Below are 27455 nucleotides of genomic sequence, written 5' to 3' on the forward strand. Positions count from 1 at the left end.
AGTCACAGATTATACTGTGCTTCCACTTTAAGGGGCATGGGTTCGATGCCTGGCCTGGCAACTAAGATTCTGCAGGCTGCAAGGTGCAGCCCAGAAAAACAAAGCAAAACAAGACAAAAAACACAAAAGAACACGATAGTCACAGATTATAACCCAAGTCTGTAAAGACACACATTAAACAGACAGAGATGGAGAAAAAGCTCTCCCTTCCCGTAGAAAGCCAACTAGCAAATACACAAGGGATGATGGAATAAGAAAATCACCATCACAGGTGAGGAGCATAACAGGAGAGGAACCTCAGAGCCTCTCACCCCTTAGCAGGGCACCTTGTGCAGTGACCAACCTGCACAACTGTATATGGGTGTCCTGCCCATGAGAGAGTTGTGAAGGTGAAAAGCAGCAGGCTGAGCATCCAGTTTACGCAGGAGGAGATGACATCACATCTCACACTCTTGTAAGCCAAGGGAAACAGGTGAACAGCCACCTTAGAGGTGAGCTGTCTTCCCAAGCTCCCACAGACAGTGAATTTCAAGCTGGACTAGGGCCTGGACTCAGCCTCCTGCCCCAGCCTGTTGCTCAGGACCTCCGCACGTTGCTCCCCAGGTCATCTATAGAGAAGGCCAGGCTGCTGAGTGTCGACACACACGTCTATGTGCACAGCTGATGGTTACCTTTGCTGGTGCAGACACGGGACGGAGGAGGGAGGGCCGGGAGCGCTTTTTGCTGTGCTCCAGATTCTTCTCATGCTCGCTCTTTTGAACACTGTTCATTTCGCATGGCCCATTTCCTGTGAACTAAGGACACAAACACAGGAGGTGGTCAGCGCTGGTGAGACACAGCCGGACCCACCAGGGCTGGTTCTCACTGTATCTGAGCACGCGGAACCAGCTGAGACTCAGCTCACGACCCCAAAGAGCACTGTCTGCCCCGGGCCAGGGGCCTGGTCCTAGTGTGAGCTGAGCCTGGCTCTCAAGATGCTCACGTTTACTGCAGGAAAGACCTGTGTACCCAGCTCACCACAGCTGCACTCCGTGAGGCCGGGAGAAGGCTCAAGGAAGGCCTCGATGGATGAGGGTCCTGACAAGTGAGGGAGGACTCAGCGGGGAGACACTGAAGTTGGGCCTTGGTGCGGGACTCACCCAGCAGACCACTGACAGGGTGTCTGCCTGTGTCTGGGTGCACCGCAAGAAGGAAAGCATTTCAGGTGAGACGACCAGTATATGCAAAGCCCTGGCAGCAAGAGGATGCGGCTGATGGCTGCCAGGTCACTTGGGGGCCTTCCAGCCAATTCTGTGTTCTTTCCTATGAATGAAAAATGCATCCTGGAGGCAAAGTCATCATGGGCGGGGGCGGGGGGGGGCGGCTCTCACTGCTGGTTCTCTGCACCAAGCACTTATTAGCAGGTCAGGGTGCTGGCAATATTTATGAAGAATGGTTCTGGAGGAATCTAGCAGCATTTGTTATCATATGGAAGTCCAAGCAGGCAAGGGAGAAGGTGGACAGCTCGCAGCTCTTCTGGGGGGCTGGGCTGCAGAGGCACAGCGCCATCACCCCCACCGACCATGGGGCCTTTATGCAGAGACACCACATGAAGGGTGGGCTGGGAGGATAAATCGTGGTGCCTCCAAACAAAACAGAGGCAAACGTCAGCTATGAATCAGCTCTGTGTTGCTGCTAGGGACAGGCATATCTGATACACCGTTATTCCAAACAGAAAAAACCCCTAGGGGCATGCCCGAACAAACAGCATGCCCTTTTTTTTTTTTAAAGGATAAACATTTGTTTGCACTCGGAGGTTTCTCGAAAGATATGTAAGACATTTCTAAGTTTAATTCTGAGGAGAATGACTGGGAAACTGAGGCAAGGAGGGAAATTTACTTTTCATACTTGATGCTCTCATTAATGCTTTTTTTCTATGAGCATGCACTATTTTTATATAAATAATTACAATGATAAAGATCTATTACTTAACTACAAATATAGTCAAAGCTATGGTTTTTCCAGTAGTCATGTACAGATATGAGTTAGACCATTAAGAAGGCTGAGTGCTGAAGAATTGAGTGCTCTCGAACTGTGGTGCTGGAGAAGACTCTTAGAGTCCCTTGGACAGCAAGGCTATCAAACCAGTCAATCCTAAAGGAAACCAACTCTGAATACTCACTGGAAGGACTAATGCTAAAGCTGAATCTCCAGTACTCTGGCGACTTGATGCAAAGAGCTGACTCATTGGAAAAGTCCCTGATGCTGGGAAAGACTGAAGGCAAAAGTAGAAGGGGGCAACAGAGGATGAGATGGTTGGAAGCATCACCGACTCAATGGACATGAATTTGAGCAAACTCTGGGATACAGCGGAGGACAGAGGAGCCTGGCGTGCTATATAGTCCATGGGGTCGCAAAGAATCAAACACAACTTACCGACTGGACAACAACAACAAAGTCTGTCCCTGTCCCTTAGGGGATTAATTCTTTGGAGGAGTAGTTATCCAAAGATTCAAGACTACTCCAAGAATCTAAAGTAAAAAAATTCTCAACTGGTATCTGCTGTAGATCCCAGAACTGGTGCAAACATCGCTTCTTAGAGGGGGATGGGTAATAATAGGACTTGGTGGCGGGGGCGGGCAGAATGGGGGGTGAGGGGGACACCCACTGCACGCCCAGTCAAGATCACCCAGCTGGAAAGCAAGCTCAGTTATCACCAACCTTCACCTAACAGTTCAGACAGTTCTTATGCTTCAGTTAAATGCCCCAATGTGCAAATGTCTGAGGCAGAAGGCCCCCAGAAACCATTTAGGTAGGGGCTGGCTCAGTTTGTGCTTGTCAATGAAGTTTCACTGGCACACAGCCACGCCCACTAACCGATGTAAGGCCTGGGGTTGCTTTCCCGCCTCCACCGCAGGGCTGCGCCTTTGCCACACAGACTGTGTGGTCTGCAAAGCCTAAGATACTGTTTGTCCCTTAACAGAAAAACTGCTGAGCCCTGATCTAGGCCAGATAGTCGAGTTTAATTAGGACAATATCCAATTTTACCTTTGGTTTCTTTCTCCTGCCATTTTAGTAGAAACGTAATTGCAAGATCATCTTATAAGATGAATGATATATACATACGAGCATTTTAATAATTTTTAAAAGTTGATGAAATCTTTTAAAAAGCACAAACAGCTCTAATCACCCAATGTACACTTAAAAAAACACTGCTGGACTGATAACAAATACCATCTAGAGAAACTGAGTAGGTGCTTTTCTGAGGGAGATGCTTTTCTTTCCAGGGTGGGCTTTGTCAGAGTCCAGCTTGGTAGATGCCACGCTGTGTCCGCCAGGGGGTGCTGCGACCACAGCCCTCAGAGAACGAGGCTCCACTCACCCCTCACAGAGAGGCAACAAGGGAACTCAGGAACCAGGGCCTGCAGAGTTCACGTGAGCTGCGTAGACGGCCAGTGTGACCAGTTACCAAGCGTCCTCTGTGCACTGTCCCCACAACTCCAACAGACGGGGCCCCCCACCCACCCCTGAGGCAGGTCTGATGGCTGCTCCGCCAAGGCAGGACCCTGCTTTGCAACCCTGGCCTCACCAGGGCCAGACACTTTGCTTAAAAGCTTCCAACTGGTCTAGGGACAGACATTCTCATCACATTTCTTAGATGAGGGAGCTGAGGGACGAGGAGGTGACCTGCCAGGCTCCTGCAGAGAGGAGGGGACAAAGCGGACATGGACCAGGTGTGTCATTCAGAGCCCCTATTCTGGTGCTGCACCCACCACCTCCTGTCTAAGTGGGGGCTACGCTCTTGAGCCTCCCTGAGCAGGGCATGTCCTCCAGAGCGGTGAAAGATGGCCAGGGACTCAGGAAGGCCTTTCCTTCCTGAAGCCACAAGGGTGGGCCGCACCTGGACCACATGGCGCTGACAGCGATGGCTCTGGGAAGGCCACTGGAGGATGCCGCTGGACACACATCCCTGCAGGAATGGTTCAGGAAGAGCACTGCCAACACCAAGGTCAGAGCTGAGATTCCAGACCCAGATCCAAGAGGATGACACCCAAAGACTATCCACCAAGTGTACGAGGGAGCAACAAAGGCTTCAAAGCAGGGGACACGACGCAGCTCGAGTTCCCTGGACACAGAGGCCCACGTGCCCACAACCTTGGGCTGAGCCAACAGAAGGGCATGCAGTGGGAAGGAGGTGCTGAGATCCCTCTGCTCCTCGGCCACGTGGCCCTGGGAGCCAGTGGGGAGGGTCGGTCATGAGCCAGTTAGGGAGGTCTCTGATGAACAGGAACACGCACAGAGAAGGAAGATGGCAATGAAGCTGAGGCTGCAAAGGGCATTATTTGGAAACACGGAGAGAAAAACAAGTCGGGATTCTGAAGTTCGAGAGATACACGGGGCAGACAGTGGACTTAAAGAAGCAAGTCAGACTCGAGGGTAGGGCCATGAGGAGGCAGCCGAGCTGAGAGGCCCAGTGCAGATGTGAGTTATCTGTCCCTGGGGGGTCCAGACAGGGGTTTTGTTTCCCCCACCTGCCCAGGCATTTCTCAAGAGCTTCCAGCAGGCCAGGCAGCAGACTGGTGCTGGAGATGGGACGACCAGCCTGGATTCTAGGCTGGATTTTCCAGCACAACCATAGCGGCTCGTTCCAAAGCATTGAGTATAAGCTGGGCCCTGTGAAAAGCACTTGAAGGACAATACCTCAGTCCCAGCCTAAGCAGGAGCGGTGATCAGTTCCACATAAGCGAGAAGGCAATGAAGCCTGGGAGGTGACATGGCCAGCTCAAGGCCCCCTGCCGCACCCAGAGCACAAGGAGGCCCGGGCTGTGTGCTCACTGGGCTCAATCCAGCCCCCCAGGACACCTGAGACTCCAAGAGGGTGGGCAGGACTGGTCACAGCTCCTGGACTTGACATCAGCCCCACAGACGGGCTGTGGCACATAGCCAGCCTCTCTGGCTCAGTCAGGAAGTGTTTCTGTGTGGAAACTCTACTCAGGGATGGTGCTCTGTGTCCTGGAGACAGTAACATGGGGATGAGCCCCAGATCGCACACCGGGAAGTCCACTTGCTCAACCAAGAGTCTTGAATGGCATCCAGACTCAGACTGCTGTTGCCCTGTGAGCCCCTTCCTTCGAGACCTGCTGTCCTGCAGCCCCGTGCCCCCACTGCACCCTCACTCAAGAAGCAGACCCGGGAGAGGCGGTGGTGACGCAGGAGGCTGGGAGGGGGACTCTGGTGCGCTCACCACCCAAGCTGTCCTCAAGGGCAAAGAGAAAGAGTGAAGAGAGGAAATGGAACGCTCATCAACCTTCGAATAGAGGGGGCTTCCTCAGCCTGAGGCTGCTTACGAAAAGCCCCCAGCTCACATCACACTCGTGGTGAAAGACGGACGCTTTTCCTCTAAGATCAGGAGCGAGACATGGACACCTGCTCTCACCACTTCTAGTACACACAATACTGGAAGTTCTATTAGCGCAACTGGGCCAAAGAAGGAAACAAAAGCACACAAACTGGAAAAACTATATAATCAGCAAATCCTAGGGAATCCACAAAAACCATCAAAGCAAATAAACGGGTTTAGCAAAGTTGCAGGATACAAAATCAACACAAAAAAGCACTGCTGTTTCTGTATATGAACAATGACTAATCCAGAAGTGAAATTAAGAGAACAACTGCAGGACTTCCCTGGTGGCTCAGTGGTAAAGAATTGTTTCCTGATGCGGGAAGATCCCACAGGCCTCAGAGCAACTATGCCCATCCACCACAACTATCAAGCCTGTGCTCGAGAGCCAGGGAATCTAAACTACTGAGCCCACATGCCGTAACCACTGAAGCCGGTGTGCCTAGAGCCTGTGCTCCGAAGGAGAAGCCTCCACAAGGAGAAGCCCGCGCACAACTCAAGTGGCCCCCGCTCTCCACACCTGGGGAAAAGCCCGAGCAGCAAGAAGACCCAGCCGGACAAAAACAATCAATCAATCAAGTTATATGCAAAAAAATTCCATGATAACAAAAAGGATAAAGTATTTGGAAATAAATTTAATCAAAGGGGTCAAGACTTATACAGTGGGAAAAAAACACTATGAAACACTGCTGAGAGAAATTAAACATTTAAATAAAGGGAGAAATGCTGTGTATTTGTTGGGTAGAGGACTTAATCTTGTTAGGAAGGCAATACTCCCCCTAACAGTTGGAAGATTCAATGGAATCACTTTCAAACTCCCAATAGCCTTTTTTTGCTAGAATGGAAAGGCCAATTTTTAAATTCATATAGAACTGCAAGGGGCCCGACTAGCCAGAACAATCCTGAAAAAGAACCAAATCAGGGGACTCATGTGTCTTGATTTGAAACTTACTACAAAGCAACACTAATCAAGATGATGTGGTGCTGGCCAAAGGCAGACATGGAGATCAACGGATTAGAAGTGAGAGTCCAGACATAAACCCATAATATTGGTCATCTGATTTCTGATAAGCGTGCCAAGACTATACAATGGGAAGAGAACAATTCCCTCAACAAACCAGACTGGACCCCTACCTCACACCATATACAAACATTAAGTCAAACTGGATCACTGCCCCAAACACTAGAGCTAAAACTAAACAAGTATTAGAAAAAAACTTAGAGGCAAACCTTCATGACCTCAGAATTAGCAACAGATTCTTAGATTTGACAGTGAAAGCATGGGCGATGAAAGAAAAAAAAATAGGTAACTGGACTTGACCAAAGGACACTAACAAGAAAGTGCAGACAACCTACAGAGTAGAGGAAAATATCTGATAAGGGACTAATGACAAGAGTATATAAAGAACTCTTAAAACCCAAGAACCAGGAGACAAATGGAAGACTGTGCAAAGTACTTGAATAGACAGTTCTCCAAAGGTAAACAGATGGCCAGTAAGCACATGAAATGCTCAGTATCATGAGTCAGCAGGGAAATGCAAATCACAATCATAACGAGATACCATTTCACGCCAACTCAAAGACTATCTTTTTAAAAAAATAAAGGAAATCTTGAGCATTGGTGATGATGTGGAAAACTGAAACCCAAGTATACTGCTAGTGAGAACGGCAAATGGTCCAGCCACTGTGGGAAACAGTCTGGCAGTTTCTCAAAAGTTAAACACACAGTTACCATAAGACTCAGCAATTTCACTCCTAGGTACAAAGAACCAAAAACATGTGTTCAAGCAAAACCTTGTACATGTGTGTTCACAGCAGCACTAGCCAGTGACCAAAGGACAACAACCCAAGTGTCCATCAATGGATGAACAGATGAACAGACTGTGATCCATCCACACAATGGAATTACTATTCGGCCATACAAGTGATGAAGTTCTGACACATCACGGATGAAGCTTAAAAACATGAGGCTGAGTGAAAGAAGCCACGTGCCAATCAAAGGCCACATGTCATTATGATTCCGTCTATCAACACACGAAATGTCCAGGAACAGGCTAATCCACAAAGACAGAAAGCAGACTGGAGGCTGCCAGGTCTCAGGAGGAGAGGATGGGGAGTGACTGCTAACGGGATGTTTCCTTTTGGGGTGCTGGGGATGTTCTGCAACTAGACAAGAGGTGATGGTTGCACAACACTATGAATACCCTAAACACCACTGAACTGTACATTTTAAAATGGTGAATGTTATGTTACGTGAGTTTTCCTTCAATTTTTTTCTGAAAGCTGTTAAGTTCGCAAGAAAAGAAAAAGAAGAGGAGGAAATGGAAAAGGCAGCTTGGCAGGCCTCAGGCCACAGCAGAGAGAGAAAGGCTGACAGTGCAGTCTGCGCTCCCAAACCCCCCATCCCAGGCCCCTCTGCGGCTCCCAGTTCTGTGCCCCCGCCCCAGTCACGGCTGAGCCTCAGCCCACGTCCACTCGGTCCCTCCACACAGGCAGGCGGTGAGCCTGAGCCCTCCTGCACCACAGGCCCCGGTTACGGGCAGGTCTCCATTGGAAGACGCTCTGCCCCCCAAACCGGCCCTCAGCACCCGCCGCTCTCGATCCAGAGAAGCCCTGTGGAGGACCTGCTCCAGGTCAGTGAGGGCGTGGAGCCTGCACGCGGGGCCCATGGGTGGCTGCACTGGGTGTGGCTTCGGGGGAAAGCCAGTGTCTCTGGGGAGTGGATAAACCCGGCCTGGCCTGAAGGCTGCACTGAGGCGTGGGGCTCTGGCCGAGAACGTGGCCCCAGACAGGGGTGGGTGCTCCGTACTCACCAGGGAGCGCTTGGCTTCAGGCAGGAACTGTCCAAACTCGGAGAGCAGGTCCTCCTGGCCGCGAAAGAGGTTGGCCACCTCGGTGAACACCTCCTCTTCAGACATGCCTCGGAAGGGACGGCCCTTCGTGCTCAGCTGCTCCTTCTGTGGATTTTCAGGAAAGAGAAAAGGAGTCGTTAGCCAAGGAACCAGGAGACACCCTAGGCCGGGACATTCCAGCATCCCACTGTGGAAGAGAGAGGGACGATTCACGAAAGACAGGCTCGGCGGGCAGAGCCCCTGACTGCTGCCACCAGGGGAGAGGGCCCAGCCTGCTGCCTAGCTGACACCTGGGTTACCCCCCAACCACTTCCCTTCCACCGGCTCTGGAGAACGGCCCTATGTGCTTGCATCTTGACCCTGCTGCGCAACTTGGCCTGGGCCCCAGACATGGATGCGGTCAGAGCTGGGAGCGTGGAGGCAATCCGGGAGAGGCACGGTCACGGAAGGACCTTGCCCCAGCCCTTGAGCAGCACTGCTGCGCAGAGGCTGTGGAAGGGCAAGGTCAATGGCGAATCCATGCGGCTCCCAAGAGCAGGGAGCCGTCCTGCGGGGCAGGGGAAATGAGGAGCTAGCGCTGGGTCTGGAAAGGGCAGAGGGTGAAGAAGGACAGGAAGGAACCTGCAGGTTATGGGACTTGCTCTCCCAGGGTCACCAAGACCCCAGAAGGGAGATGGCTTGACCTGGAGCTTAAGACAACAAGATGAAGACCAGAAGGGTCACAGGTTGGGAGGGCAGGAAGAGGTGAGGAGAACGCAAGTCGGCCGTCAGAAGTCAGTCCTTGGACTCCCCTGTTGGCACTGTGGTTAAGAATCCGCCTGCCAATGCAGGAGACTGGTCTGACCCCTGACTGGGCAAGATCCTACATGAGGTCTGTGCACCACAACCGCTGAAGCTCGCGCGCCTGGAGACTGCTCCGCGACAAGAGGAGCCACCACGATGAGAAGCCAGCGCACCGCTTTTAGAGAGTAGCCTCACTTGACACAACTTCGACACAACTAGAGAAAGCCTGTGCACAGCGTCGGGAGGTTCAAGAGGGAGGGGACATATATATACCCATGGCTGATTCGTGTTGATATTCGGCAGAAAACAACAAAATTCTGTAAAGCAATTATCCTTCAATTAAAATAAAAACTAAAAAAAAAAAAAAAACCCAGTAGCCAAAAAAAAAGAAGAGTGAATTAAAAAAAAAGTTAGTCCCTATCAACTTTACACACCGAATATGAGTGAGCAAGCAGCACGACAAGGCTTCAACATCCTCCCCCCAGGGCTGCAGAGGGGAGAGACAAGGAATGCGAGCCCTCGGCTCACCTCCCCTCCAGGCCCGCTTCACCCCGCGAGGAAAGGTACTTTCCCAATCCTGGCACACAGAGCACCTCGTTAGGAGGGAGAAAAAACTGCCTCCACCCTACCCTGCCCCAAGTTACCGGGACACTTGAAGGCCAAAGGAAAAAACAGGCAAAGATCACTCAGCTCAGAGAACAAATACAAATCATTCCTATGCAGATAAAACAGTGATCAGACTAAGTGATGTTTGAATAAATACAATTTAAAACAGCATCACAAAAAAATAAATAAATAAATAAACAGCATCGCAGCAGGTGGCTCCATGATAAAGAACCCGCCTGCCAATGCAGGAGACTCAAGGGGCTAGGGTTCAATACCTGGGTCAGGAAGATTCCCTGGAGGAGGAAATGGCAACCCAACTTCAGTATTCTTGCCTGGAGAATTCTATGGACAGAGGAGCCTGGTGGGCTACAGTCCATGGGATCACCAAGAGTCAGACATGACTGAGCACCCACAACACAGTCACAGCAGTTTTGCTCATCAGACTGGATAAGTGACTAGTGATGTCTGTGCAGGGTGTGGGGAACTGGGTGCTCTCATTACAAGGTGGAAAGAAAGCCTGGTGCCCCTGGCAGAGGGAAGCCTGGCACCATCTATGATCATGTGGCAGGTGCACACTCTCTAACGGAGGGATGCACCTCCTGCAAATTTTCCCACAGAAAGAGTCAGCTATGCTCTAAGGCCTGTTGTAAACAGACATCTATCTGTTTGGGACAAATACTAAAGAGTCATTTGAGCGTGGTATGGATTCTTCATTTGCTACCAAGACAGAATTTTGTCCAGGAGTAACAAGGGGTGGATGTGGAGAAGCATACCTGGCTGAGCCAAGCCATGTGGGAAACCCATGACACCCAACACGCACACACCCTCCCTCGGCTGTTAGGAGCCACCCTTCCAATCTGGGGCGACATCATCCCATCGCATTTTAGGAAACTTCCTCCTGGTACCTCACAGTGATCTGCAGGCTGCAACCTTTCCACACCCACGTCCACAGGTGAGCCTCAGGCCTTCTCCAAGGTCGAGTGTTGCAATATTCACATCACGCTTAGCCATCTAACTAGTGTACAACGGTGCTACCGGTTTTTGTAGGTGCCTATATATATATATTTTTTGTTTTTGTTGTTGTTGTTGCGCTGGGTCTTCGTTGCTGTGCATGGGCTTCCTCTAGCTTGTGCGAGCAGGGGCTCCTCTCTAGTTGCAGCACTCGGGCTTTTCATGGCAGTGGCTTCTCTTGTGGACCATGCAGGTTTCTAAGGCATGTGGGCTCGGTAGGTGTGGCACCCAGGCTTAGGCCCTGAGGCATATGAGATCTTCCGGGACCAGGGGTCGAACCTGTGTCCCCTGCACTGGCAGGCAGACTCTCAACCCCTGGACCACCAGGAAAGGCCCAGTACCTTTTTTTGTTAGTGTGTGGCTGACACAGTTCTGGAGGGTCGTGCCCTGACCCGGTTTCCCATAAGCCCTGTGGCTGGGGCGTATGCACAGACTGTGGTCCCTCTGGGGACGTCAGGGCAGAGCTGGCTGTGCCTGTCCAGGCACACGACACACGTATGAAGCTGTGTAAGGGAACCTACTCCCCTCCACTGACCTGAAGCGAGCACTGTGACCTCAGCGAGCCACGTTTACCTGGGTCAGCACCACCACTTTATAGCTAGTTTACGGATTAGAGCCCCAAGGTTCAGGGTGGTGAGCAAAAGGACTCTGAAGGGCAGGGGTCACAGCTAAGGTCTGAATCAAGGCTCGACAGATTAAAAAAACAAGTAACGTGGCTAAATTTACTCTAGAGCCACTCTGGCCTCACAATGTCTTAAAAATATTCAAATCCAGACTTCCCTAGTGGTCCAGTGGTTAAGAATCTGCATGCCAATGCAGGGAACACAGGTTCGATCCCTGGTCCAGGAAGATCCCACATGCCATGGGGCAACTATGCCCGCAGCCCGCAGCTACTGAAGCCCAGGCACCCTAAAGCCCGTGCTCCGCAACAAGAGAAGCCACTGCAAGCCGAAGCCCGTGCACCACAACGAAGAGCAGCCCCCGCTCACCGCAACTCAAGAAAGTCTGAAGAGCAACGAAGAACCAGGGCGGGCAAAATTAAATAAATTAAAAAAAAAAATCTGAGCTAATGTTCTAAAATCAGGATAACTCACATAGAAATTCACGCTGCCAGCTCCTCTTGAAGCAATGGATGGCCCCTGCTGCCAGGGTGCCTGCTGGAAAAGCAGGTGCCTGGCAGAACCAGGAGTGGAGGCCCGGGCGGCTGCATCTCCAACCGACTCCTGTGGCTGCGGCTGGAGAAGGCTGAGCTGTACCTTTCCCCTCACGCTTTCTCCAGATCAACCTGCAGCCCTTCGCTATGGCCTTGGTTAAGTCAGACTAACTTCTCTGCTCAATTCCCATCAACAGAACAGATACCTCCTGGCCTTCCCTCTAATGATCCTTCTTGTCCCTGAGATGTTCGGACCCCGCAGAATCTGTGAAGGACCCATAAACCCCCATGGTTACAAACAGACTGGTGTTCAGAGCTGCCACATGCAACCACTTCTCTGTGAGAAGCAGGAAGTTCTTAATGCTGTGCAAGGCACAGCAGCCGCTGGACGTGAGGCTGACAGGGCCACACGTCACCAGCACCAGTGCCCGCACGTGCTCAGGCCATCGAAATAGCGCCACTGGGCTTACAGGAAGCAAATGCTGTCAATCTCATCACCAACATTCACGCTAAAAGCAATCTCACTTCTTCATTTCTCTTATTAAGGTTGTGCACAAGATTTCACTTTTAAAAGTGGGTCCTCGGGACTTCCCTGGTGGTCCAGTTGCTAAGACTCCGTGCTCCCAAGGCAGGGGCCCAGGGTTCAATCCCTGGTCAGGGAACTAGATCCCATAAACCGCAACTAAAAAGTCTATATCACAACTACATGCTACAACAAAGATCTAAGACAGGGTGTGGCCAAATAAATAAATGAAAATAAATATTTTTTTTTAAAAATGGGCTCTGTTGCTTAGAAAAACAAAAAGCAGCAGAGAGTACACGTCTGGGCAAAGATGATGTCTGAACTCCTTGCATGACACTGATGCCCCTTGCCACTGGCCTGCCTGTCAGTCAGTTCAGTTCAGTCGCTCAGTCACGTCCGACTCTGCGACCCCATGAATCACAACACGCCAGGCCTTCCTGCCCATCACCAACTCTCGGAGTTTACTCAAACTCATGTCCATCAAGTCGGTGATGCCATCCAGCCATCTAATCCTCTGTCGTCCCCTTCTCCTCCTGCCCCCAATCCCTCCCAGCATCAGGGTCTTTTCCAATAAATCAACTCTTCCCGTGAGGTGGCCAAAGTATTGGAGTTTCAGCTTCACCATCAGTCCTTCCAATGAACACCCAGGACTGATCTCCTTTAGGATGGACTGGTTGGATCTCCTTGCAGTCCAAGGGACTCTCAAGAGTCTTTTCCAACACCACAGTTCAAAAGCATCAATACTTCGGTGCTCAGCTTTCTTCACTGTCCAACTCTCACATCCATACATGACCACTGGAAAAACCATGGCCTTGACCAGACGGACTTTTGTTGCCAAAGTAATGTTTCTGCTTTTTAATATGCTATCTGGTTGGTCATAACTTTCCTTCCAAGGAGCAAGCGTCTTTTAATTTCATGGCTGCCATCACCATCTGCAGTGATTTTGGAGCCCCAAAAACTAAAGTCTGACACTGTTTCCACGGTCTCCCTGTCTATCTCCCACGGCCTGCCTGTACTCCCTGCTAATTTCCCTGAAGCCAGCTGCCTGCTCTGCCCTGGGCCTTTGCACAGTCTGCCCGGCTCCGAGAGACTCCGTCTTTCACCTGATGGTTCTGACTGATTTGTTAAGATTCAACCTGAGGGACTTCCCTGGTGGTCCAGTGGTTAAGAATCACCTTTGTGATGCAGGGGACGCAGGTCTGATCCCTCGTCTGGGAACTAAGATCCCACCTGCCGCAGAGTTAACCAAGCCTGCATGCCACAACTGGAGTCTGTGTGCCGCAGTGATAGATCTACATGGTGCCGTGAAGACCGAGTACCACGACTAAGTCCCAATGCAGCCAAAGTAAGTAACTAAATATTAGAAGAAATTCAGCCTGACCTCTCATCAGCAACCTTCAACACTGACACACCTGTCCTTCGCACAGCCCTAAACTGAACTCCTAGGCAACAGCGACCATTCATCTCTGTTGATCCAGTACCTGGCGCAAGGCCCAGTTGTAATCAGCATAAATGAAGGGTAGTTCTATTGTCTAAATGATAACTAAGCCATTCTATAAAAAGAAAACTGTCTTCTTGGGGGGTTCTTTAATCCTCTAATGTGTGTTTCCCAAAGAGGGTGCAGAGGTGCCTCAGGGAGCAAACTGAAAGCAAACCCACACAGAACACCCACAGGCACACTCCTGATCACAGCAGCTGTCCGGCGGAAGCAACCAAGTGTCTGCTGATGGACGAAGGGAGAGAGAAAATGAGGCCAAGCCATACAATGCAATAATATTCCACCTCAAAAAGAAGCCCATTCTGAAACACGGTACAATGCGGACGGACCTTAAGAGCATCACGCTAAATGAAACAAGCCAGTCAAAAGCACAAATATGATGCCACTTGCAGGAGGCCCCCAGCAGAGCCAGATCCAGGGACAGAAAGTAGAAGGGCGGGTGCCAGGGGCTGGGGGAGGGAGGAAGAGGGAGTCACAAGAGTTTAGTGGGGACACAATTTCAATTCAGGAAGATGAAAAAGTTCTGGAAATGCATGATGGTGATGGTTGCACAAAAGTGTGACTGTACAGTACTTAATACCACTGAAGTGTACACTTAAAAATGGTTACGTTTTACATATATATTCTACGATAGTAGAAAATAAAATTAACACAGGAAAAAAAAAAAAAAGAGAGCGGATCAGAATTTTACAGGAATTCACAAAGAGAACCGGAATGCTCTTGCTGCACCGGACACTGGGCAGCGCCACCCACACCCACAGCAAAGCGCGACTGAAGTCTTACCTGGTAGGTGTGCAATATCTCCAGGAAGGACCTGTAGATTTCCGGGTGGTCCAGAAAGCGGGTCTTAATTTTGTTCACATAGCTGATGGCGTTGTTGAACTCCACGGAATCGGACTCCAAGGGCACCTGGGGTTTGTCCTCCTTGTACAGCACCTGTTGCTTCACGTTCTCTGCGCAGTCGCTGTGGTTGTGCGAATTCTCCTGACAACAGTATGACAGTGAGTTACTGTCCGGCCCGACACGCGCAGCAGACTGTGAGAAACACCAGACTGAGCCACCGTCTGCAAGAGCAGGCAAAACTCAGCACAGGGCTGAGTTTTTTCCTTCGATACAGAAAGTTTACTTCTGGGGGCCTGGAGAGAGGGAAGCGGAGACGGGGCACGCAGACACGGAGACGCTGAGTCCCCCTCAGCCTTCGGAGCGCCCGTGCATTCCTGGGTCTCACCAACTCACCTCTGCCCGATCCTTCTAACAGACTCAGGGACCATGAAACCAGGATGCACACTCCACACTTTGAAAAAAAATAGCATTCTCCAGAAAACTACAAAGAGTGGATTGTTCAATCCTTTTCGGAGCAGAATTCGGGGCCGTTTATAACAAAGTCTTCACCCTCTGGCCAGTCCATTTCAGCAAGACTGTTTTCAGCTGTGAAAGCTACCTGCTATCAGCAGGCAGGAGACTGGGACCCTGCAGGTGAGGGAGGCCCACTATCCAGGTTGCCCAGGGCCGTGGGGCTTCCGGTGCTAAGCCCGGGGCAAGTTACATGAGAGAAGAGTGATGGGCCCTGAGCAGGCATCAAGTATGCTCTCCATTTACATGCTTTTCTGTCAACATAAATACAAATAAAAGACAGACACACGTCTCTCTTTCCCAGAAGCTGGAATCCTAATTCACAGCGGGACAGGACCACCCCACAAAGGAGGTGATGTTTCTGTTCTTAGACTGGAATTTCATGTGTGGTCCTGAGGATGGCAACACTGAAGGCAAAAGGAGAAGAGGGTGGCACAGGATGAGATGGTTGGATGGCATCACCAACTCAATGGACAGGAACCTGAGCAAACTCCAGGAGATAGGGGAGGATACAAAAGTCTGGCGTGCTGCAGTCCATGGGGTTGAAAAGAGTCGTACACGACTTAGCGACTGAATAACCACCTGAGAATGGCCTCGCTCTGCCACTGACCACAGCTGGGCTGTCAGGACTGACCCTCGGCTTCCTGCGGGTCCCTGCCTGGGTCTCAGGCAGGTCAGGATCCCTCTGGTTTGGCTTGAGGTCTTTGCGTACACAACCCCTTTCAGGGAATCTTCTAGACCTCATCTCCTAGCACTTTGAGCCCCTTTCTCGCTTGCTTTTTCTCCACGGCACATACCACTTTCCTACAGGTGACACATTTTACTTATTTTACTGTCTGTCCAGCCCTGAGCTGCAGGGAGACTCCAGGGGAGCAGGGATTCTATTTTGGACATGGCTTTATCTCCAGTGCCTGGAGCAGTGCTTAGAAGAGAGTGGGCTTCATCCACGGCTGGGGATGATCGGGTGAACTTCCCTGGCACCTGCAGCTGACCCTGGACCCCAGGGGCCTCTAGGCACACTGTGCCGCCTCCACCAGGCACCCCCACCAGCACCTAAGTGGGTCTACCGGTGCACCAGGGTTGCCACGACAAACACCAGAGGCTGGGCAGCTCCAGCAACAGGCACTTATTCCCCACAGTTCTGGAGGCTGGAGGGCCAAACTCAAGGGGGCAGCAGGGTTGGAATCTCCCAAGGCCTCTTGCCTGGACACCTGCCCCTCCTTCCTACTGCGTCCTCACAGGGCTGTCCCTCTGTGCGCACATATCCCTGAGGTCACTCCAAAGGCCCACATTTCTTCCTTATAAGGAGAGCAGTCAGCCTGCATCAAGGCTCATCCTAATGGCCCCATTTTACCTAAATCATCTCTGTAAAGATCCTATCTCCAGATACAGTCATATTCTGAGATACAGAGGGTCAGAACTTTGAGATACGAATCTGGGGTTTGAGTGCGGGTGAATTTGGGGTTCGGGTGGGTGCAGAGGCAACTCCAGGAAGTCTGAGCCAAGGAAAACAGAGACACAGGAGACCGAGCAGTCACTGTTTCTCCCGGCGCTGGAACTGGTTCTCAATCACTTTGGGGTGCTCCTCCTGATCACCTCTCACTTAAACTCACAGAGATCTGATCCTGTGTTCCTCTGTGGCGTACAGGCTTGTCAGGGGCGGAGGGAGGGAGCAGCTTTGAAGCCCAGGATGGTTTCAGAGGAGGCTGTGTGTTCACTGAGGGCTCCTTTCCCACTAGTATAAGGGGGCATTTTTAAGCACCATGTGCCTCCTCCACTTCTATGAAGTGAGTTACTATGACAAGATGGAGAACCACCCCCTGCAGACCAGATGGGCTCCACAAAAAAGGTCAGGTGGTAATGGTCCAACCACTGTGGCAAACAGCCCAGTGATTCTTCAGTAAGTTAAACATGGTCACCAGGTGACTGAGCAATTCCACTCCTAGGTATCTATCCAAAGAACCAAAAACAAGTGTTCAAACAAATCCTTATTAAGTGTTTGTTCACAGCAGCGCTGTTCACAACTGCCAAAAGGTGGAAACAACCCTGGTGTCCATCAAGTGAAGAATGAATGAACAAAACGTGCTCCATTTATGCAGTGGAATATCATTCAGCCTTAAAAAGGAAGGAAGTGCCGGTACATGTTGCTGTTGTTGTGAGTTGCTAAAGCTGTGTCCAAGTCTCTATGACCCCATGGACTGTAGCCCGCCAGGCTCCTCTGTCCACGGAATTCTCCGGGCAAGAGTACTGGAGTGGGTTGCCATGCCCTTCGCCAGGGAATCTTCCCGACTCAGGGAGCAAACCCGGGTCTCCTGCATTTCCGGCGACTTCTTTACCGCTGAGCCACCAGGGAAGCCCCAATACAACATGGATGACCTTCAAAAACACAATGCTGAGAGAAGGAAGCCCAGGCATAAAAAGACATACAGTGCATGATTGCATTTATATGAAGTATTCAGAAGAGGAAAACCTATAGAGACAGAAAGCAGATCAGTGGCTGCCAGGGGCTGGGTGGGGTGGCGGATGGGGCTGAGGAGGTACACGTTTCTTTCTGGGGTAATAAAAATGTTCTGGAATTAGTGGTTGCTGCACAGTATTGTAAATACACTGAAAAGCCACTACACTGGACACACTGAAATGGTTATAATGATGAACTTTATGTTATGTAAACATTACCACAATTTAAAAACATTTTTTTACTGTAATCTGAAAAAGGTAGAAGCTATCAGCCATACAAACATAAGCTGGCTCTTTCCGTGGGCCACAGTTTGCCAACCCCTGGTCTAAACTTTCTGGAACAATCCAGGCTTTTGTGTTCTCTGCCTGCGGTGGGTGGCCTTGACCAGGCACAGCAGAAATGCCTGCCGGACACTAAGGAGCCGCCGTACACGGCCGACTAGCCTATCTGAGTGTGCACACACAGCCCCACCTGGCACTGCAGAGACTCCTCAAGGGGACACCCCAGCAGGGGACAGTGGCCCCCTCCGCCCCGCCCCACTGCTCATCTCAGCAGGTGCTGCATCCTGCCATCACCCGGATCGCTCACTTTCACTGACACCTCGCCCCTGGTCCACAATACCCTCCCCTCCATCTGGCTCACACAGGGCCCCCTCTAGCCTCCCAGATCTTCTCTTGCCCCCCCTAGTCCACGTCTGGCATGGCAGTTGGAGGGGCCTTTCCAGAACTCTCCCCTGGCTTCTCACGCTCCTGGCTCTCTCCCCTACAGCCTCTGCTTCAGGTCCCGACCCCACTGGCTTCCTGCTTTCTCAGCACACCCACTCGTTCCCACCTCAGGCCTTCACGCCCCGACCACAGAGCCGCCCCCAGAAGACACAGGCGTGGCCCCTGCTCCCCCACCTCTGCCCACGGCACCTCCCCAGGCCTGGCTTCTGCTGTCTTTCACTCGTGGCACTGAACTCCCTCCCACATCTCACATCCATCCACACGTGTCTCGCGTGAGTCCCCACCTTAACCAGGCAAGGGCCGGAGAGCCAGGAATCTGAACAAACCCCAGTGCCTGGCACAGAGGAGGTGGCCTCCCAGGGACAGAATGAACTTTGAAAGACCCTTCACAGAGGGAAGGCAGCTGGCGTCCCTTTGAATGTAAAGGGGACACTAAACTACAAACTGCACCTCAAGGTTTATCTCTAAGTTCATCTAAGCAGACGTGATCTTGGACAAGTACAAAGGAGCTGCCCCCGAGAGGCAGGGTCTATCCTGAACAGAACTGGCAGCCAAGATTTACCACTCTTCTAACGCCTGGGGTCTCGCCCCTCAGGTGTCCCAGAACGGGGACAGTCGTGAACAAGACAGGCCTGATCTGGAGGACCCCATCTGCCAGGGAAGGCAAACCAACAGGAAATACTGCATTTTTTTATTTCTTAGCTTTGCTATGCTATTTTGAAATATGTAGAACGGGATGCTGTGAAAATGACTTGGGGATGGGAATTGGGGGCGGGGGGGGGGGGGGTGCTCTCTGACAAGGTGACGTTAAAACTAAAGTCAACCAGAACCAAAAAGGTGTGGATTCCAAAGGCCACAGCCAGGGAATGGTCTTCTTGCTGTGGTCCCTGGCCCCTGGGCATGCTGCCCACATCATGGCACATGTCTGTTTATCTTTCCCTTAGGCCAGTGTCTCAACCGGGGAGATTCTGTTCCCAACCCAGGGGACACCTGGCAATGTCAAGAGACCTTTAAGGTTGTCCTACTTGGCTGGCGGTGGCAGGGGGCTACCGGCATCAGGTGGGTGGAGTCCAGTGATTCACCACCCAATGGCCCCACCGAGAACAATCTGGCCCCAGGGGCAAGGCTGAGAAACCTTGACAAAAGGCTCCCCACAGGCTAACACTTAGTTCTCTTCCTCAGCACTTAAGAACTATTCTCTCCTTGCCTATAGTCTACAGGATTCATGATGGGATGAAGAATGGAAAATATTCACATACGCACATGCACACGCACACACATACACACACACACAGAAGGTACTTCAAAACAGTGAAGCCAGAAAAACCAGTTAAAAAAAAAATCACCAGGGCACTAGTGAGCCGGGAGCCCTGGAAAGTTCTCAGGCTACCAATGACTTGAAAAGGACTCTAGAAAGCTCAGAAGACATCTGGTTTGGGCCTGGCGGGAAGCAGGGCTGGAAACACAACACGTCCACAAACGTGATGTGAAACCAAGACGGCAGTGGGCGACCGGAGGGAATGAAGGGCATGGACCTCTCGGGCTGAGGGAGCAGCCCCACACATGGGGGCTCCTAGGCTGCAGCAAGACCGAAAAGCCCTGGTAGGCAGCTAATAAGGGAACGTTCTCATCAAACTCCTCCTCAGAATTAATAGACCTGCAGTCACGAAATCTACCCCGGGGGCAGACAAGACCGGTCTGTTCTCCTTATCTCTCCAACAGGTCTCGAAGTTACTTGGGGAGCAGCAGGAGCCCTGCAGCTATTTAAGAGAAGGAGAGGCTCGCGTGAAGATCCGGCCTTGGGAGCAGTTACTCCCACAAGGCTAGAGAAAGGCAAATTCTGCATGTCACCGGTTCTTTCCTCAACACCCAGTGTTGACACAGTGCCTCGGATTCAGCAAAGTGCCCCTGCACACAGAGCTGCAAAGAGCTCGCTTTTCTCCCCTAGCCGGGACTGTTCTGAAGGTTAATCCCCGCTAAAGCTTTTATCATCTGGAGGCACAAGCGCTACCTCTGGATCCTGGGGCTTCATTTGCAAACATGAAATGGAAGCTTTTTTGGCCCCAGGCTTCCAAGTACCTTTTTAAAAGTGAGGCGCACTCCTCAGCTTTAATGAGATGACTTGCTGATGGTGCTGACGTGCTGACAAGCCTGCCTTGCATAGAGAAAAGGCAGAATGTGTGCGCTAGCCCCCCTCAGAGAGGGACCTGCCACTGCCAAGTCGCCTCGCACTGCTCTCTTTTCAAATCCTGACTCCCTAATTGATAGGAAACTGCAATCTCCTTCAACAGAGGAGAAACCTACAAAATGCTTCAGAGTAGATTTTTAGCTTCCCTGCAAAAACCCCTGGGGCAGAGATGGAGGAGGAGGTGGTTGAAAGAGCTGGTTCAGTCACACCAGGGCTTCTCAATGCTGTGATTCTGCGCCCAGGAGACATGTGGCTCTGTCTGGAGATCTGTTTTTGGCTGCCTCGACTGGGTGAGGGCCTACGGGTGGAGGCCAGGGATGCCGCTGAACACCCACAATGCCCTGGCCAGCAACGCCACCAGCAAAGCGTTATGCCCTAAATGGCAACAGGACCGAGGAGAGAAAAAAGACAGTGGCTACCTTATAAAAGTAAAGCTCAAACAGTCTTTTTCTCAGGGGGTCTAGTGAGCTCAAACAAGAAGGGACTGCAGAGACAGAAGAGGCTGACACTTGTCACTTAAGAAAGAAGGGACCACAAGCCTGAGCTGAGTCCATGGTCCTGCCCGCAGGGGAGGGAGGCACACCAATAATAAAGATGGCTGGTCACACATGCATCTCCACTGCTTTACTTTGTGTGGTGCCAGGGGTGATCAGACTTGTACAGCCTGCCTAGCGCTCTGAGGAGGAGCCTCAAACCCAGACCTTGGCGGCTGCGACTGCCACTATCTTTTTTAATCAGAGTACAGTTGCTTTACAATGTTAAGTTTCTGCTGTACAACCAAGCAAATCAGATATATACACACACACACACCCACATATATCCCCTCCCTCTTAGACCTCCCTCCTACCCCCACCCCATCCCATCCCTCTCGGTCATCACAGAGCACTCAGCTGAGCTCCCCGTGCCATATACCATAGTTCCCAGTAGCTATCTATTTTACACATGGCAGTGTATTTATGCCAAACAAAATCTCCCAAGTCACCCCACCTTCCCTCCCCCACTGTGTCCACATGTCCGTTTTCTATGTCTGCGTCTCTACTGCTGCCCTGGAACTAGGTTCGTCTGTCCTATTTTTCTAGATCCCACATGTTAATACATGCGCTAATATACGATTCTGGTTTTTCTTTCTGACTTCCTTCACTTTGCATGACAGACTCTAGGTCCATCCGTGTCTCTGACTGTGACCGGACATAAAACTGTGTTTGGAGAATGCCTCCCTGACACATACAGACACACCCATTCTTGATTTAAATCTGCTGAACGGATCAATTTGGGATGCAGAGGCTGCTGGGGAAGGTGCTTCCATTTATTTTGACTTGTGCTAGAAGCATTTCAAGAAGATCGGCCCTTCACCTGCTTCCCTGCCAATGAAACACATGAGACACACTGCCTGGCCTGAGTACCCCAGTGCCAGGGTGGGCGGTGCTAAGGCCCGATCACTCACACCACTGCATACCTGGTTCGACAGAGGCGACTGTATGTTTAACTTGCCATTCTTGGGAATGTCTATTCTGTAGCCGAGAGGAAGGAAAGCATTGAATCCAACAATGAGGTCAGGGTGTTCATGGAAGAGCTGCGACACTCGTCGGATGACGCCAGGAGTATCAATGCTGGAACAGAGAAGACCAGGACTGGGCAGGAGCGTCTTAGGGGGCAAACTGGGAACCGAGCTAACTTCTGACTCTCTTAACCGTCCCAGGACACAGGCTGCTCAACAGACAACGAAGCACCCTAAAATGTGTTCCGTGTGACTGCAGACGGTGGTCCACCACCAAGGCAGCCAGGCCTGGGCTCCCTGTATCTTCCCAGCAAAAAACCCACAACAGGGACACAGCACAGCTCCCAAAAAACTGCAAGCATGTGAGCTAGGTTCTGAAAATGTCAGGAGAGCCAGCCGCACACCCTGAGCTCCAAGAAGTGACAGGAGGCCAAGTCCTCTAAACGGGGAGATAAATTCACTTCATACGAATTAGCGATCTGCTGTGACACAGGAGTTGTTCCCAGTAACTGACGGTAATGCACAAATGTCAAAGGCCCTGCAAGTATGGAAACTGCATAAGAGATCAAGGAGAGAAGAGATAGGGCTCTCCCTCAGGGCTGCAGTCAGGGCCAAGGTCTTAGCATCGGGCTTGTGGAAGGAAACCAGGTGAGTCCTGTCATTATTATTTCCTCAGTGGGGGAAGCAGGACAGTGTGGACGTGATACTCATGAATCTAAGTCAGAAGGGATGGAGTCCTGGTCCCATCTCTGCTCCTAACATGAATCTGGGTGAACCCCTGGCCCACTCTAAGTCTCAGCAAGCCCCCTGTCAAACAAAATAGGAGATCGGGAGATCCCCGATACATCTCTAACCCCCCTGATTCTGTGCCTGTGAAAACAGCTAATGTGTTTTAAATGCCTTCTAAGTGCCAGGTTCCTTACTAAGCATTTTATGTGCGTTATTTCTCAAGTAGGCTTGGGATGAGGGCGAGGCAAGTAAGGCACTCACCTTGGGGATTAAGCTTCGAGGGGGAGAGAGTGCCAAAACATTCCTTAACCAGGATAAGTAACATTTTCATGCAGTGCTTGGGGGGAAAAAAAAATCTAAATTTTAAAAAACTCCCGACGAACAAAATTTATTTTAAAAAAAACCCAACATCCTGAGTAAAGACAGGATCCCACCCTGTGCTTGCTTGACAGCCTCACTCGCCTCACCCCATCCCTGCCCTCCTTCCAGGAATCCCCCACAATAGCTTCACAAGGAAGGTACCCTTCCGTCCCGTTTTTTGGAAGAAGGAACTGGGGCTCCGAAAAGTCACAACCTGCGCAAGGTCACCCTGTTGAGGGGCAGCGGGGGTTAGTGGCTCCCACATCGCTCAGGCCCACTGCGGCCCAGGGCGTCCACCTGGGACGTCCCCCTGGGCAGGGGCCCCGCAGGTACCTCTGGCTCTTGAACTCCTTCATGATTTCCAGGAAGCCATTGTAAGTGGCAGGATCACTGCCGAAGCGGATCTTCACCTGGTCCAGGTAGGTGAGGGCGTCTTCCACCTGCGGGGAGGGGGAGGGTCCTGGTGGGCCGCGGTCGGCGCAGAAGGGGAAGGGGCCGGGGGTCCCTGGCAGGAGCGGGGACAGGCCGGGCTCCGAGGGGCGGAGGCAGGGAGTCGCGGGTCCAGGGCCCAGCGGAGCGGAGGCCGAGGCAGGACCAGGGTCGGGCGGGGCCCTGGTAGGGGGCGCCAACCTCCGGGGACTGGAAGACGGGGTTCCCCAGGGAGGGCTGGGGCACCACTCACGTGCACCGGCAGTTTCTCGTGGCCCCCGGAGCCCGAGCGACCCCAGCGGGCACCGCTCAGCCCCCGGCCCGCAGGGCCGACGCCGCCGCCGCCGCCAGCGTGCGCCATGTTGGAAGTCGGAGCCGCGGCCCGCCCCGCCCCCCGCCCGAGGTCGGCCGCGCATGCGCTGGCTCCGCCCTGGGGGGCGTGGCCTGGCGGCGGCTGGGACTGCAAAGTTCCTTGAGGGACTGGCTGAAAACTGAAATGCTAACGCTTAAAATACCACCGGCGGGCAAACCAAGGCCTGCCCTCTGCTTTTGTCCGGCCCCACAAGTAAACTGAGAATGCTTTTTACAATTTTAAAAGTTGGGAAAACTCCGATAGTGAAGATTATTCCGTGCCACGTGAAAATTCTATGAAATTCAGGTTTCGGTGTCTGTAAAATTAAGGTTTACTGGAACACTGGAATGCCCACTCGTTTACTGGGCATCTCTGACTATTTTTGCGCTTCGACGGCGGGGTGAATAGCTTCTACAGATGCTAAGATCTACACAGCCTGATATATTTACTGAAATAGTGTTCTGGACCCCTGCTTTCTAGGGTTGATGTAACAACTGAGGTATGGACACACCGCACCCGAATACATGGCCCTGCAGTGAAGTTTTGCCAAAATGCTTTTAAAAAAAAATTTTATTAATTTATTTTGCTGTGCTCAGTTTTAATTGCAGCATGTGGGATCTTAATTGTGGCAGCAAACTCTTAGCTGTGGCATGTGGGATCTAACTCCCTGACCAGGGATTGAACCCATGGCCACTGTGTTGCGAGTGCAGTGTTAGCCTTTGAAACACCAGGGAAGTCCCTGCTAAATTGCTCTTGACTTAGTCCTGATCCTCCTCTCCTCACTTCTCTAGTCCTGTTCCCATCACTTCCCCACTGGACCAGTTTCGGAACCTCTTAACCAGTTTTTCCAGTCCCAGTGCCGTCAAGAACTGAGATCATTCCACAACTGCTTCCAAATCTCCAAGGTCTTCCTATTTCTTACGAGTTAAATCTGAGCACCTACGTGCAGCATTGAAGGCAATAAAAACCTACTCCTTATGAAACTTTTCTTACAGAGTTTTCCACCCAAGTAAGCTGCCTTCTATCTGTGCAGAAATTCCCGTCAATGCCTGCTTAGCCTGGCTGCTCCCTGACCCCATGCATCAGCCAGAAGCCCTATTCTATCTCTTCATTACACAAAAGCATCCTATGTAGCCTGCAAAATACAACCCAAATATCCTCTCTCTCAAGAAACTACCCGACTTCTCCTCTGCCATCCCACAGTCTCTTGTACATTATCTTCATTTGGTATCTCTATTTGTGAAGAGGTGCAGGAAAGCTAAGAATATATTGGCAACAAGTGCATCATTTGTCAGGGTCAGGAGTAAAATTGGGATTTCCCTGGTGGCTCAGACGGTAAAGCGTCTGCCTACAAAGAAGGAGACCCGGGTTCGATCCCTGGGTGGGGAAGATCCCCTGGAGAAAGAAATGGCAACCCACTCCAGTACTCTTGCCTGGAAAATCCAGTGGATGGAGGAGCCTGGTAGGCTACAGTCCATGGGGTCGCAAAAAGTTGGACACGACTGAGCAAATTCACTTTCTAGAAGTAGAATTGGACTTCCCAGGTAGCGCTAGTGGTAAAGAACCCGGCTGCCAATGCAGGAGACGTAAGAGATGCCGAGTCGATCCCTGGGTAGGGAAGATCCCCTGGAGGAGGGCATGGCCACCCACTCCAGTATTCTTGCCTGGAGAATCCCATGGACAGAGCAGACTGGCAGGCTACAGTCCATGGGGTCACAAAGAGTCAGACACGACTGTAGGGACTTCCAGCAGCAGGAGTAGAATGGTGAACAAAACCAACAAGGCTTTTACCCCACAGTGTCATCAGTCTTTCAGGAAGGATAAAAATCAATCACATACACAAATGTAAAGTTTCAGCTGTGACAGATACTTCAAAGGGAAGTTACAAGTATAATAGTCACTCTGTTCCAGTTACTCTGGCTGTGTTATAAACCATCTCCAGATTTAGAGGTTTACAATGATAAGAACATTTATTTTGTTCTCCAACCTGCAATTTGGGCAGGCTTGGAAGGGACAGCTCATCCCTGGCCCCTCTGTGTCAGCTGGGTGGTTGGAAGGCTGAGGCTAGAATCCTCTGAAGGTTTACTCACTCACATGTCTCTCAGTTGCTTCTGGCTGTAGGTTGAGGCCAGTGGCTGTTGCCAGAATGACCCACATGTGGCCTCCTCATGTAGCCTGAGCTTCCTCACAGTATGGCAGCTAGGTTCCAAGCCCAATCACACAGAGAGGAACAACTGAGCCAGGTGGAAGCCTTATACCCTTTTCTGATCTACCATTGCAAGTTACAGAGAATCAAAAGTCCCTCCCAAATTCAAGTGGAGAGCCAGCAGACTCCAGAACCTGGGGAGTGACCAGGTTCTGAAGTAGCATGCATGCATGCCTATGTGCTCAGTCTTTGCAACCCCATGGACTGTAGCCCACCAGGCTCCTCTGTCCGTGGAATTCTCCAGGCAAGAATCCTGGAGTGAATTGTCATTTCCTTCTCCAAGGGATCTTCCCAACTCAGGAATAGAACCTGGATCTCCTGCATTGGCAGGAAGATTCTTTACCACTGAGCCACCTGGGAAGCTCCAGGAATAGAATGGGGAGATAGGAAATATTGCCATGACCATTTTTGGAAAATACCTTCTGACACCAGATAGACTTAACCCAGTCAGGGGGTGAGAAAGGCCTCCCAGAGGTAGTGATATTCTAGTTGTGTTCTGAATGCTATGTAGGTGTCCACTGTGAAAATCAGTCCTGAGTGTTCATTGGAAGAACTGATGTTGAAGCTGAAACTCCAATATTTTGGTCACCTGATGCGAAGAGCTGACTCATTTGAAAAGACCCTGATGTTGGGAAAGATTGAAGGCAGGAGGAGAAGGGGACGACAGAGGACAAGATGGTTAGATGGCATCACCGACTCATTGGAGATGAGTTTGAGTAAACTCCAGGAGTTGGTGATGGACAGAGGGGCCTGGCATGCTGCGGTTCATGGGGTCACAAAGAGTTGGACACAACTGAGTGACTGAACTGAACTGAACTGTGAAAATCAGAAGGAATGACTTTGCAAAGGCCCTGTGGTGGGAACAAGTGTGGCATATTTAAAGAACTTAAAAAAAAGCAACCAGTGTTCTTGGATTTCAGAGGAATGGAAGGGAGAGACAGAGAGAGAGAGCAGGATAAGAGGAGACGGAACAGAGAAGGCCACTCTTTCTTATGAGATGAATTAAGGCTTTTGGACTTGGCATTTAGCGCTGGTAGAAACTGTGTATGGGTTCTACACAAGGAACTGTTTCAGCAGCTTGGAAGTTGGAAGCAAATGCTCTGACTATGCTGCAGGGAAGTGATTGGAGGGGAGCCAGGGAGGGTGCAGGGAGGCTGTTTCATCGTTTAGACAGGCAAAGGATGATGGTGGTTGAGACCAGAGTAGGAGAAATGTAGAGGTGGAGAGAAGGTGGTGAGAGGGAGTGATATTTAGAAGGTAAAGCAAAGGGGACGTGGCACAGGGTGGATGTGGGGGTGAGGAGAAAGGAAGTTTGAGGGTTCATAACTCCTAGCCCACAAAGGTATTCTGC

At 51.2% G+C, this 27455-nt stretch overlaps 1 protein-coding gene across 1 annotated transcript in view; it reads right to left on the bottom strand.

Annotated features, from left to right (window-relative positions):
* The window catches only part of SIN3B (SIN3 transcription regulator family member B), a 48248-nt gene extending 24341 nt beyond the window's left edge, over positions 1–23907 (bottom strand). The window contains exons 1-6 of the mRNA XM_061149941.1: positions 23800–23907; positions 23451–23557; positions 21987–22140; positions 14590–14790; positions 8194–8337; positions 672–794 (exon numbers count right to left, since the gene is read on the bottom strand). Coding sequence (XP_061005924.1) covers positions 672–794; positions 8194–8337; positions 14590–14790; positions 21987–22140; positions 23451–23557; positions 23800–23907 — 837 coding nt within the window. The remainder of the gene's footprint in view (positions 1–671; positions 795–8193; positions 8338–14589; positions 14791–21986; positions 22141–23450; positions 23558–23799) is intronic.
* Positions 23908–27455: the final 3548 nt, after the last annotated feature.

The sequence above is a fragment of the Dama dama genome, chromosome 9 (genome assembly GCF_033118175.1).
Source record: "Dama dama isolate Ldn47 chromosome 9, ASM3311817v1, whole genome shotgun sequence".
In the NCBI taxonomy this organism is placed as follows: Eukaryota; Metazoa; Chordata; class Mammalia; order Artiodactyla; family Cervidae; genus Dama; species Dama dama.